The 13967-nt window shown below is 37.2% G+C and overlaps 1 protein-coding gene across 2 annotated transcripts in view; it reads left to right on the forward strand.

Annotated features, from left to right (window-relative positions):
• The first annotated feature begins 341 nt into the window (after positions 1-341).
• The window catches only part of CDC40 (cell division cycle 40), a 54716-nt gene continuing 41090 nt past the window's right edge, over positions 342-13967 (forward strand). Inside the window, exons 1-2 of one of the 2 annotated variants that reach the window (XM_029223704.1) lie at positions 447-579; positions 2297-2432. Coding sequence is in view for 1 of the 2 variants with exons in the window: in XM_029223702.1 (XP_029079535.1) it covers positions 391-579 (189 nt within the window). In the remaining variant the exon portion in view is untranslated. Of the gene's footprint in view, positions 580-2296; positions 2433-13967 lie in introns of both variants that reach the window. The other variant, XM_029223702.1, reaches the window with a different exon arrangement.

The raw sequence follows: 13967 nt of genomic DNA on the forward strand, positions 1-13967 counted from the left end.
GGTCAAAGAGGGGCCTGCCTACCCCGCCCCGCCCCCTTTATCTAAACTACAGTTCCCATCGTGCCTCTCCCACTTCCCGCCGCACGGCACGCCGGAAGCGTAGCACTTCGAGGGCTCAAGGTATTTCGGAACTCGTAGTCTTTAATCTAGCCGCAAAGGTCCCGAACGTTATAAGCTATTATAATTCTATTTCCCTAAGTAAATGTTTCAAAATTCCAAGTCCTGTTGTTCTTATTCTAATACTAATTAATCTATTGTAATGATTGTTTTAAAATATAAACGATTTCATAGGAAAGGAGCTAAATAATGTGTGTCATGGCAATCTGTCAGGACCTGAAGCTACTCCTTCTTCCGCTAGGGCCTGGTCTCCGCAGAGTGTCTGTTGCCGTCATGTCGGCTGCGATCGAATCTCTGGCTGCTTCGTATGGTTCGGGTTCAGGGTCCGAATCGGACTCGGACAGTGAGGGTGGACGGTGTTCGCTGCCAGCCGCAGACTCCCTTATGCACTTGACTAAATCGTCTTCAGATAAGTCCTCTCTGGCAGTGGCGGTGGACTCCGCTCCGGAGGTGGCAGTTAAGGTAAGCGTTTTGGCCACTATTGCGGGGCTGGAATTGTCGGTTTCTGCTCCAGAATACGACAGTAACTTGTTAGGCCCCGGGTCACCTCGTCCTCAGTCCTGAAAGGTAAGTGGCTAACGCTTGGATCTCTTCTTCTCCCTACACGCATCCTCCTTGGGAGAAGCTGGGAACTGGAAGTTCAGGACAGCCCTGCACTCCCTGCTCTCGCCTCCCACCTTCAGAAAGCAAGCGGGAAGAGGGGGTGAAATTTGAATTTATGGATTAGGATGTGGCCTGGATGGAGTAGGTGTAACAACATAAACAAAGGTAAATAAGGACTTCCCAAACTAGAGTATGTGCCCACACTTGAAGTGAGCTGTGGCCTGGCTTTGTTTTGTTTTTGACGTCAGAACTAAATTCTGATCCCGGCTCCACCACTTGTTTGAACTTGGGCAAGTTGTACAACGTCCTCAGTTTCCTCACCTGTACAATGGAGATATAATTTTAAAAGGACCTATCTATATGAGAGGACTATTGTGACGATTAAATGAAATGATAAAAATAAAGCTTGCAGCAGAGATCCTGGTATCTAATAAAATTGCATATATAAGTCAAGACAGTGAGAAAAGGCCTTAGATTTAAGAAACAGTGTGCATGATCCCAATTGAGGAAAGTGCTAGAGGGAGAAATTGAGTTATATAGTTCCTTTAACAAATATTTATTGAACACATGTTACTTGCCAGGAACTGTTCTAAGGGCTGAAGACACAGAGGCAAACAAGACAGACATCTTTGACATCATGATTGCGTACATTTTAGTGGAAGAGGCAGCCAATAAAATATGAGCAAATAAAGTGGTTACAGATTGGATTGAGTACTGTAAAGGAAAAAGAATTCTGTGAAATAGAGTTCAGTGATGAAGAATAAGCTAGGAGTATGACTTCTGTAGATTGGTCAGGGAAGTCCTCTTGCAAAAGCAGCTTTGAGGAACAGGAAAAAGCCAGCCAAGTGCACGATAAGGCAAGAGTTTCCCAGCAAAAGGAGACAGCAAGCCTTGAGATGGCAAAGAGCTTAGTGTGTTTGAAGAACTGAGGAAAGGTCTGTGTCTAGAGCTGGAGAAGAGCATCCACCAGTTGGTAGTAGAGACCCAGTAGAGCCCAATGGGGGTGATCAGGAGCTGAAGATGTGGTGACAGGAGGCAGTGTGCAAAAACTCCTTTGTATTTAAGATGTTTCCCAGTCTAGTGATAGTGATATACCTGAGTCTTTTACAGGCTTTTAGTGAGCTATTCATGGATTTTACTTTTTACTAATGAAAATCGAGTATGAAAGAATGCTTAGGATCCTCCTACTTTTATAACAAAACAAACTCCCCAAACTTATGCCCCTCCTCTAGCAGCCTCCTGAGTCTTCATTCTTTTCACAGCTCAGCTTTTTTGAGCTCTCTCACTTTATCTCATTTTCTCCTCAACTCAATGCAGCCTTGCCCTAGCCTCTTGGGAAACTTACTCTCCCTGAGTAACGTCACTGGCCTTCCAGTTGTCAAGTTCTGTCATCTGAGTTGAATATTTGCATCAAGTGACACTATTAAATAGTTCTTTTTTGAAACTTTCTCTCTTTTTGGCTTCCATGGGGCCATCCGCAGTCTTCTGATCCCCTGTTCTTCTGCCCTCCCTTTCAATATTAGTGTTTCCTGAGACTCTGTCCTTAGTCCCCCTTTGTACCCCTCATACCTTCCAGGCCTTCAACCTGCAGTGCTCCTGATGACTTACAGGTGAACACTGTGAAGTGGTTCGCACAGGCTCTGGAATCAAGACCGCCAGCATTCAAATCCTACCTCCAGCAGTTACCCAGATGGTGACCTTGGATAAATTAGGTACTCTGTGTCTAAGTTTTTTCTCATCTGTGAAGTAGGGATAACACTAGTAACTATCTCATGGAGTTCAAGACTTGTCATAAAGCATGTGCCAGGCACACTATCCTTATCCAATTCTAAACTCCTTGCTAGCTTCAGAACTATTGCCGTCTCTCCCAGGATAGCTCTCAGGCACCTCCAATCCAATGTGCTAAAAAATTGACATTTTCTTTCCCTCGGGGTCTGCTTCACCTGTTTTTCCCATTTGGATTAATGACCCCACAACCCACCCATTAGTCCAAGCCAAGAACAGAGGGGTCTTCCTTTTCTCTTCCTTCTTCCTCAGCCCCTGAAGCTAGTTATTCAGCTGGTTCTAACATTTCTGCTCCATTAATTTCTCTCAAATCAACTCCTTCCTTTCCATTTTACATTTTACAGCCTTACTTCATATCTTCCTTACTTCTCTCAGGAGTCATTGTTGACTCTTCTTTCTTTCTGAACCCCTGCTAATTGGGTATCCTGTTCATTACCAGGACCCATTACCCAATAGTACCAATGATGTTTATCAAATCTCTCTTTCCTCCTGCCACTGTTCAGATTCTTATAATTTTTCTTCAAGACAATTATAATAACCTTCTAACTGGTCTTTCTACTTCCTCCATTCTTGTCTCCCAGTTCCATACCCACTTTTCCCTTCACAATGCACTCAGAGTGGTCTTTCTAAATTCCAGTGTTATCATATCACTTCCTTGCCCCAAGACATCCTATTGCCTGCTGGGTAATTTTTGAGTTCCTTATGAGACCTGCCATTCTCCCATGCTGAACTCTCTACAAAGCATCCAAAGCCTATTTTCTTTTTTTCTCTCAAGTTTTTGCCCACGCTAGTCTCTCTGCATGGAGATCCCTTGCCTCATGCCTCCCCTCATCCCACCCCTGAAAACTCTACTGTCCTTCAGTCTCAGTGCACATATTTCCTCTGTCTACCTTAGCCCCCTTTCCACACCTCAGTTATAGCACTTGCCACATTGCTGTGATTTGTTAATTTTTTTCTTTCCCCTGGACCAGACCCTGGCGACCAGAGATTGTTGTGTATATTTGTTTTCATGTCTTCAATGCCTAGTACACAAGATTAAGAGAAATACATTAGGTGAGAAAATGAATGAAAGAGTAAGTGAAAACCAAAGTCTTGAAAAAGCATGTATGTTGAGATTCAAGGTACACTGATTGGGTGGGATTGAGAGGAAGTCTCTAAAACTCAGTTCAATTACTTCAAGTTATAAGTAAGATAATCCAGGAGGAAAGACTGAATAGGTATCAGAGGTCTCTTAGAAGCAGAGCTGGGGCTAAACCCCACAGTGATCTGGTTTCTATGATGAGAGAGTAAGGGATATTGATCATCGCTAGTTTGTTAATATGCTTTTTAAAAAGCTTATGCCCAGTAAATTTAATGACAGAAAAATGTCCAGGGGAGGAGATGTGAAGCATACAAATAAGTTCATCTGTATTTGTCAAATTGTATTGTGACTAATAGCAAGCATTCTGGCAAAGTATGAACTTATGTAATCCATATCACTGAACACTAATGAGATTTCACATACCTTATAGGTGATTTGATTTTATTTTTTGCAGTTACTGTTGGGTTGTCTTTTTCCTTTTGATCTGTAGGAGATCCTTATATATTCTGGATACTATCCCTTCGTCAATTATGTGTTGCAAATTTGTGGCTTGTTATGGATTGTGGTTTCTTTTCCTTGTTGGAGAAATTCTTCCTTTTCCCAAAGTCATAAAAATATCCTCCCATTTTGTCTTTTGAAAGCACTGTATTTTTGCTTTTTCCATTTAAGTCATGACTCCACATGGAATTAAGTTTTGTGTATGGTGTGAACATTTTTAATAATATAGCTCCATCTTTGGTAGGGCTGTTCTACCTCCCCCACCCCCACCCCACCTCCATCCTTTTTTGTTGTTATTCAAGAATGTCTTGGCTATTCTTGTCCCCTGTAACTCTGTACATGGTTTAGAATTAACATGTAAATTCTGCTAACACCCAGGTGGGATTTTGTTTGGAGTTGGGTTGACTCCTAGATCAATTTGAAGACAGTGTTATATCTGTTCATTCATTTAGGTCTTCTTTAGGTTTTTAATTTCTTTGAAGTTTATAATTTTCTCTATCAGTATCTTGAACAGTTTTGTTGCAGATATTTCTAGGTGCATCTTAGTTTTATGCTATTATAATAATAAACTGTGTTATTTTTTCCATTATTTTTTTGACTGATCTTACTACTTAAATAATGGTATCAGCTGCAAACATGACAGTATTTTTTTCTTCCTTTCAGTCCTTTTTTCTTTTCTTTTTTTTTTCTTGCCTTGCCATGATTGCTAAGATCTCCAGAAAGATCAAAAATAAAAAGAGGGGAAAAGAATATATCAGGCAAATTCCAAGAAGAAAATGGCATTGGTTGTATTAGGGTCAATAAAATAGACTTTAAAACAGAAAAAGGATCACTTCATAATGATACAAGGTTCAGTTCACAAAGAGGTACATAACAATTTTAAATTTATATGCACCTAATAATGTAAGCACAAAATATTTAAGCAAAAGTTTTTATAACTACGAGAGAAACTGACAAATCTACAATTACAGAAGATTTTAATATACCTCTTTCAATAATTGATAAAATAAGCAAAACAATATCAATGATGACACAGAAAATTCAAACAACGAAATTAGCAAACTGTATCTGAAGGGTATAAAGGACATGGCACTCAATGCAGAAAACTGTTTTCAAGCAGTAATAAAACATTTTTTAAAAACTGACCATATACTAGGCCAGGGATTGGCAAACTTTGGTAAAGGGCCAGATAGTAAATATTTGGGGCTGTGCAGGCCACATACAGTCTTTGTCACATCTTAATGTCTGTCTTTCCCTCTTTCTTTCTTTTTTTAAACAACCCTTTAAAATGTAAATATCTTACATTTACTTAGCTTGTTGGTACAAAAGCAGACTGTGGACTGGACATGGCCCAATAATTGTAGTTTGCCAACCCCTGTACTAGTCCATAAAATAAATCTCAATACATTTTAAGTCATATAATCACATTCTCTGACCACAGTGCATCTAAGCTAATCAGTCACAAAAAGATAAACTATAAAATTCCCACATTTGAAAATTATAAATTGTACTCAGTAAACCATGGGCCAAATTTTTAAAAACTAGAAAATATTTTGAACAATAAGAAAACAATGCTCATCAGAACTTATGAGGTGCAGCCATAGTAATAATTTTTTTTCAAGTATAGTGTTAAATACACATAACAGTATAGAAGAAATGAGCATAGAATATCTTTCCATTTTTTGTATCTTTTCAATTTTTTTTCATGAATATCTTATAGTTTTCAGTGTATGTATCTTTCACCTCGTTTAAATTTGTTCCTAGATGTTTTATTGTTTTTCATGCTATTGTAAATTGGATTGTTTTCTTAATTTCTCTTTCTAGTGGTTCATTGTTAACATATAAAGCAACAGACTTTTGTATATTGATTTTGTACCCTGCAACTTTACTGAATTCATGTATTAGTTCTAATAGTTGTTTGGTGGTGTCTTTAGAGTTTTCTCTATATAAATGATGTCATCTGCCAGTAGTGACAGTTTTACTTCTTTTCCAATTTGGATGCTTTTTATTTCTTTTTCCTGCTTAAATTGCTCTGACTAGGACTTAACAATACTATGTTTAATAAAAGTGGTGAAAGTGGGCATCTTGTCTTGTTCCTGATCTTAAAGGAAAATTTTTCATCTTTTTGCCATTGAGTATGGTGTTAGCTGTGGGTTTGTCATAATGGCATTTATTATGTCGAGGTACATTCTGTCTATACCTGCTTTGTTGAGACTTTTTATAAGGAATGGGTATTGAATTCTGTCAGATGCCTTTTCTGTGTCTATTGCGATGATGTTTATTCTTTGTTAATGTGCTGTATCACGTTGATTAATTTGTAGATGTTGAACCATCTTTGCATCCCTGGAATAAATCCTACTTGATCGTGGTGTATGATCCTTTTATTGTATTGTTGAATTTGGTTTGCTGACATTTTGAGGATGTTTGCATTTAAGTTCTTCAGGAATATCGGCCTGTAATATCCCTTTTTTGTGGTATCCTTGTCTGGTTTTGGTATCAGGGTAATGCTGGTCTCATAAAATGAATTTGGGAGCATTCACTCTTCAATTTTTTGGAAGAGTTTGAGAAGGATAGGTGTGAAACATTTCAATATTTGGTAGAATATTGAAGCCTTCTGGTCCTGGAGTTTTATTCTTTGGGAGTTTTTTGATTACTGATTCAGTCTCCTTACTAGTAATTGGTCAGTTCAGATTTCCATTTCTTCATGATTCAGTCTCGAAGATTGTATGTTTCTAGGAATTTATCCATTTCTTCTAGGTTGTCCAATTTGTTGGCATATAGGTGTTCATAGTAGTATCTTATAATCCTTTGTACTTTGGTATCAGTTGTAACTTCTCTCTCGTTTCTGATCTTATTTATTTCATCCTCTGTTTTTTCTTAGTGAATCTAGGTAAAGGTTTATCAATTTTGTTTATCTTTTCAAAGAACCAGCTCTTGTCTTTTTCTTTCTGTTGTCTTTTTAGTCTCTATTTCATTTATTTCCACTCTGATCTTTATTATGTCCTTCCTTCTACCAACTTCGGGCTTCATTTGTTCTTCTTTCCTAGTTACTTTATGTGTAAAGTTAGGTTGTTTATTTGAGGTTTTTCTTGTTTCTTGAGGTAATCCTATGTCTCTGACTTCCCTCTTAGAACTTCTTTTGCTGCATCTCATAGATTTTGGTATGTTGTATTTCCATTTTCATTTGTCTCAAGGTATTTTTCTTTTTAATTTCTATTTTGATTTCTTCATTGACCCATTGGTTATTCAGTAGCGTATTGTTTAATCTCCACATATTTGTGGTTTTTCCAGTTTTCTTCTTTTAATTGATCTCTAGTTTCATACCATTGTGGTTGAAAAGATGCTTGATATGATTTCAGTCTTCTTAAGTGTATTGAGACTTATTTTGTGGCCTAACATCTGATCTATCCTGGAGAATGTTCTATGTGCATTTGAAAAGAATGTGTACTCTGCTGCTCTTGGATGGAATGTTCTGTATTTATCTATTAAGTCTATCTGGTATAATTATTGATTTTCTTTCTGGATGATCTATCCATTAATGTAAGTGGAATATTAAAGTCCTCTACTATTATTGTATTCCTGTCAATTTCTCCCTTTAGGTCTGTTAATACTTGCTTTATATGTTTAGGTGCTCCTGTGTTGGGTGCATAGATATTTACAAATGTTATACCTTTTTGCTGGATTGATCCCTTTATCATGATGTAATGTCCATCTTTGTCTTTTATTACAGTCTTTTTCCTCTGTATTTGTTAAGGGCCAAACTCAAAAGATATCTTTATAGAATTTCTATTTTTTTCCTCAGCCACTTAAACTCCCATTATAGAAAGTCTGTTCATTTCTATTTTTTGGCAAAAAACCTATAACATAAATTGATAGTTTGTAATAATGGTTGATATTTATGTCTTGTTTATAGTTTACAAAGTGCTTTCACATCCATTTTCTTATTTGTATAACAGTAAGAAATGTGAAAAGGACTAAAAGGTAAATATTATATGATTTTATTTTCAAATTACTTTGAATCAACAAAAGGTAACATATTTAAACTTATTTGACTCATCGGGTACACTTACTGCACTTTAATTTTTATGGATAATTAAAGCTGAATAGAAATCCTTTGTAATTCTCTGGTAATTTCAATTGCATGCCTAATTGTTATTGAACTCCTCATGGGTATTAAAACAAGGTTGTGGTGTTGTCCAAGTTTTTCTAATTAAACGTAAAATTAATAACTCTTCATTTTCTGAGGAGTTGTCCAGTTCTATAATTTTAGCAGGAGCCAGAGATGGGGACCTAGTTATATTTTTATTAGTTGCCACATTGCTTTTTAAGAGTAGTTCTTTTAAAATTGTATTTTGCATTTAAAACTTGATGTCTTGTGGTACTCTGTTCAAAATAATTCAAATTCAGAATATTTAAAATACCCTTAATCAGAAAGATCTGGTAAACCATATTATAAAGTGGTTCTAACAACTGTATTCTAAAAAAGCCATTGGGGACGTATGAACACGGCTAAGCCTCTTGTTATTATAAACAGTTTATCCTTATAAAAGAGAGAAAAGCATTTAATTTAGTTTTTATGCAGTTTAACTTTGTGGTACTTGGTTTTGCTACTGAGCCCTAGGTAGATACTCTCTCTAATCAATGAAGATTGGGGTATGCTTTCTAGGGTAATATAGGTGGCCCAGCATTTGAACCCCCTTCCTTAATAGTCTTAATGTAAACAGCATCCTTCCCTGCCTCCTACCTTCAGAAGCTGGAAACCCAGATTCTATCCTCCCAACTCCCTTTCAGCTAAGGTTTAGGACTATAATTTGGGCTCTCAGGCAGATGCACCCACCTAAATTCTAGTCTAAAGCTAATCCACAAAGAAGCAAAGAAAAAGAATATTTTAAGTGGCAGTGATGACTCCCAACACTAAAAGATTAAAAGAAAATTAAAAAATCATCTATGATCTTTGCTAGCTTCAGATCTATCATCATCTACTCCCAACATCTCCCACCAACTCCAAAAATCTATCACCCTTCACCCATTCTTGTCTTTGTAATCTCTGTTTCATCTCAGGGAGGATTCTCCTTCTCTTTTCAGAGGCTAGTTGGTTGTATCCTGGATTATCTCCCCTCTCACCTCTTCCAGAATGACCATACCTTTTTGATCATTCCCTCATTCTTATCGTATGTTTCTCCCTACTTGCTCCTTTCCTGTAGCTTATGATTGACTAAATCTTTGGCTTAGCCTTTTCTTTAAAAAGGAAAAAAGTAAACTGAATTTTACCTTGAAAATCCTTCAATCTGGTACCCCATCTCTTCTTCTTTACTGCCAGATGTCTTGAAAGAGCAAAAATATTGATGTCTTTTTTTTTTTCTAAATCCTCGGTTATACCTCTGCCCCTTGCAACTGGCTCTCCATACTTCACCCCGCTACCAAAATTGCTCTGGCAAAGGTTTTCTGTGACATAATTGCCAATTTCAGTGATCTTTGGTCAGCCTTCATCCTCTTTAATTTCTCTAGGAATTTGACATATCTTTCTTCAGTTTAATTTAACAAATATTTATTGAACATGCGCTTCATGCCCTGCATTCTACTGGGCAGTAAGACTATAAAATATAAGTAAAAGTCATGTGCAACAAATAATGTATCACAAGGGCTATTAGGAGTTATGTGTAACATCTCTTAGGACTGTGGATGAAAAAGCATTTTTCCTGAGCCAAGAGGAGGGGCGGTATCAGGGAAAAGAAGAAGATGACATATTATAAGATAGCAAAGGGAAATGCATAAGGAACAAAGTAACATTGCCAACAACACAGGAAGCATGAAAGTGCTTGATATTTTAAAAAGTCAGCAATTAGTCTAATATGGCAAAAATGGGGGTACATTAAACCAGATAAGGATATACTATAATAGACCAGGCAAGATATGAAGTCTGAACTAGGATGGTGGAGAAGGGAAGGTGGGAGGAGGGTTGCTAGAGAAATATTTTAGGGGTAGAATCAGTAAGACTCAGTGCCTAATTTGTTCGTGTGTGACAGTGGAGTCATGGGGAAATGGTATCTTGTGTTTTGGACATACCAAGGTGTTTGATGCTGTGGAATATCCATATAATGAAGTTCAGTAGGCCGTTAGATATGTGGATACAGAGGCTAGGTATGGTCAAGGCTGCAGATAAAAATTTGGGCTGGAAATTGAAGTCAAGAGATAAGATAAAGATGTGGACAAATTTGAAACAAGTGAGGAAGGAAGTTTAAGAGAGTCAGACCTGAAGGACTCTGTCTTTGTAAAGTAGAGAAACTAAGTCACCTGCTTTGGTGGGGGGTGTTTTAATAGTGACAAAATTTTGGAACAATTAACTGTGTGCCTATAGTATTACTTTTCCTGTCAGTTTTCTATCTTTGGTCATTACCTGGTCTAACTCTACGAGATCTTCATTTGTCAGTGGCATTGCTTCTTCTCCAGCATCACTGTCAACTTCATGCTTTTCTACCTGTTTTGCAAAATTTGCGATGTTACTTTGCATTATCTTTGCATTATGTTTACAGATATATCCTACATCCGCAAGTGGCCAACAAAGATGGTGACATGATAGGAATAGTTCTAGGGGGTTAAGGCCACATTCGTGCATACAAAATCCAACTTCTGTAGCTTTTTTTTTTTTTTAACATCTTTATTGGAGTATAATTGCTTTACAATGTTGTGTTACTTTCTGCTATATAACAAAGTGAATCAGCTATATGTATACCTATATCCCCATATCCCCTCCCTCTTGTTCCTCCCTATCCCACCCCTCTAGGTGGTCACAGAGCACTGAGCTGACCTCTCTGTGCTATGCAGCTGCTTCCCACTAGCTATCTATTTTACATTTGGTAGTGTATATGTCAGTGCTACTGTCTCACTTCATCCCAGCTCACCCTTCCCCCTCCCCGTGTCCTCAACTCCATTCTCTACATCTGCATCTTTATTCCTGTCCTGCCCCTAGGTCCATCAGAACCATTTGGTTTTTTTAGATTCCATATATATGTGTTAGCATACGGTACTTGTTTTTCTCTTTCTGACTTACTTCACTCTGTATGACAGACCCTAGGTCCATCCACCTCACTACAAATAACTCAATTTCGTTTCTTTTTATGGTGGAGTAATATTCCATTGTATATATGTGCCACATCTTCTTTACCCATTCATCTGTCGATGGACACTTAGGTTGCTTCCATGTCCTGACTATTGTAAATAGTGCTGCAGTGTATATACCCTGAGAAAACCATAATTCATAAAGAGTCATGTACCACAATGTTCATTGCAGCTTTGTTTTTTTGATATTTAGCTGCATGAGCTGCTTGTATATTTAGGAGATTAATCTTTTGTCAGTTACTTTGTTTGCAAATATTTCCTCACATTCTGAAGATTGTCTTTTCATCTTATTTATGGTTTCCTTTGCTGGGCAAAAGCTTTTAAGTTTCATTAGGTTCCATTTGTTTATTTGTGTTATTTCCATTTCTCTGGGAGGTGTGTCAAAAAGGATCTTGCTGTGATTGATGTCATAGAGTGTTCTGCCTATGTTTTCCTCTAAGTTTTACAGTGAGTGGGCTTACATTTAGATCCTTAATCCATTTTGATTTTATTTTTTGTGTATGGTGTTAGGAAGTGATCTAATTTCATTCTTTTACATGTAGTTCTCCAGTTTGCCCAGCACCACTTATTGAAGAGGCTGTCTTTTCTCCATTATATAGTCTTGCCTCCTTTATCAAAGATAAGGTAACCATATGTGCGTGGGTTTATCTCTGGGCTTTCTATCCTGTTCCCTTGATATGTATTTCTGTTTTGGTGCCAGTACCATACTGTCTTGATTACTGTAGCTTTGTAGTATAGTCTGAAATCAGGGAGCCTGATTCCTCCAGCTCCGTTTTTCTTTCTGAAGATTGCTTTGGCTATTTGGGGACTTTTGTGTTTCCATACAAATTGTGAAACTTTTTGTTCTAGTTCTGTGAAAAATGCCATTGGTGAAAAATGCCATTGGTAGTTTGATAGGGATTGCACTGAATCTGTAGACTGCTTTGGGTAGTATAGTCATTTTCACAATGTTGATTCTTCCAATCCAAGAACATGGTATATCTCTCCATCTGTTTGTATCATCTTTAATTTCTTTCATCAGTGTCGTATAGTTTTGTGCATACAGGTCTTTTGTCTCCTTAGGTAGGTTTATTCCTAGGTATTTTATTCTTTTTGTTGCAGTGGTAAATGAGAGTGTTTCCTTAAGTTCTCTTTCAGATTTTGCATTGTTAGTGTATAGGAATGCAGGAGATTTCTGTGCATTAATTTTGTATCCTGCTACTTTACCAAATTCATTGATTAGCTCTAGTAGTTTTCTGGTAGCATCTTTAGGATTCTCTATGTATAGTATCATGTCATCTGCAAACAGTGACAGTTTCACTTCTTTTCCAATTTGGATTCCTTTTATTTATTTTCTTCTCTGATTGCCGTGGCTAAAACTTCCAAAACTATGTTGAACAATAGTGGTGAGAGTGGGCAACCTTGTCTTGTTCCTGATCTTAGAGGAAATGGTTTCAGTTTTTCACCACTGAGAACGATGTTGGCTGTGGGTTTGTCATATATGGCCTTTATTATGTTGAGGTAGGTTCCCTCTATGCCTACTTTTTGGAGAGTTTTTATCATAACTGGTTGTTGAATTTTGTCAAAAGTTTTTTCTGCACCTGTTAAGATTATCATATGGTTTCTTTCCTTCAATTCGTTAATATGGTGTATCACATTGATTGATTTGCGTATATTGAAGAATCATTGCATTTCTGGGATAAACCCCATTTGATCATGGTGTATGACCCTTTTAATGTGCTGTTGGATTCTGTTTGCTAGTATTTGGTTGATGATTTTTGCATCTATGTTCATCAGTGATATTGGCCTGTAGTTTTCTTTCTTTGTGACATCCTTGTCTGGTTTTGGTATCAGGGTGATGGTGGCCTCGTAGAATGAGTTGGGGAGTGTTCCTCCCTCTGCTGTATTTTGGAAGAGTTTGAGAAGGATAGGTGTTAGCTCTTCTCTAAGCGTTTACTTGTAAAGCCATCTGGTCCTAGGCTTTTGTTTCTTGGAAGATTTTTAATCACAGTTTCAATTTCAGTGCTTGTGATTGGTCTGTTTAAATTTTCTATTTGTTCCTCGTTCAGTCTCAGAAGGTTGTGCTTTTCTATGTCCATGTCTTCCAGGTTGTCCATTTTATTGGCATAGAGTTGCTTGTAGTAATCTCTCATGATCCTTTGTATTTCTGCAGTGTCAGTTGTTACTTCTCCTTTTTTGTTTCTAATTCTGTTGATTTGAGTCTTCTCCCTTTTTCTCATGAGTCTGGCTAATGGTTTATCAATTTTGTTTATCTTCTCAAAGAACTAGCTTTTAGTTTTATTGACCTTTGCTTTTGTTTTCTTTGTTTCTTTTTCATTTATTTCTGGTCTGATCTTTATGATTTCTTTCCTTCTGCTAACTTTGGCGTTTTTTTGGTTCTTTTTTCTCTAACTGCTTTAGGTGTAAGGTTAGGTTCTTTATTTGAGATTTTTCTTGTTTCCTGAGATACGATTGTATTGCTATAAATTTCCCTCTTAAAACTGCTTTTGCTGCATCCCATAGGTTTTGGGTCGTCGTGTTTTCACTGTCATTTGTTTCTAGGTATTTTTTGATTTCTTAAGTGATCTCTTGGTTATTTAGTAGCATATTGTTTAGCCTCCATAGGTTTGTATTTTTTACAGATTTTTTCCTGTAATTGATATCTAGTCTCATAGCGTTGTGGTCAGAAAAGATACTTGACATGATTTCAACTTTCTTAAATTTAGCAAGGCTTGATTTGTGACCCAAGATATGATCTATCCTGGAGAATGTTCCATGAGCACTT

The sequence above is a fragment of the Monodon monoceros genome, unplaced genomic scaffold, assembly GCF_005190385.1.
Source record: "Monodon monoceros isolate NGI ecotype Baffin Bay Population unplaced genomic scaffold, NGI_Narwhal_1 Super_Scaffold_15, whole genome shotgun sequence".
Lineage (NCBI taxonomy): Eukaryota > Metazoa > Chordata > Mammalia > Artiodactyla > Monodontidae > Monodon > Monodon monoceros.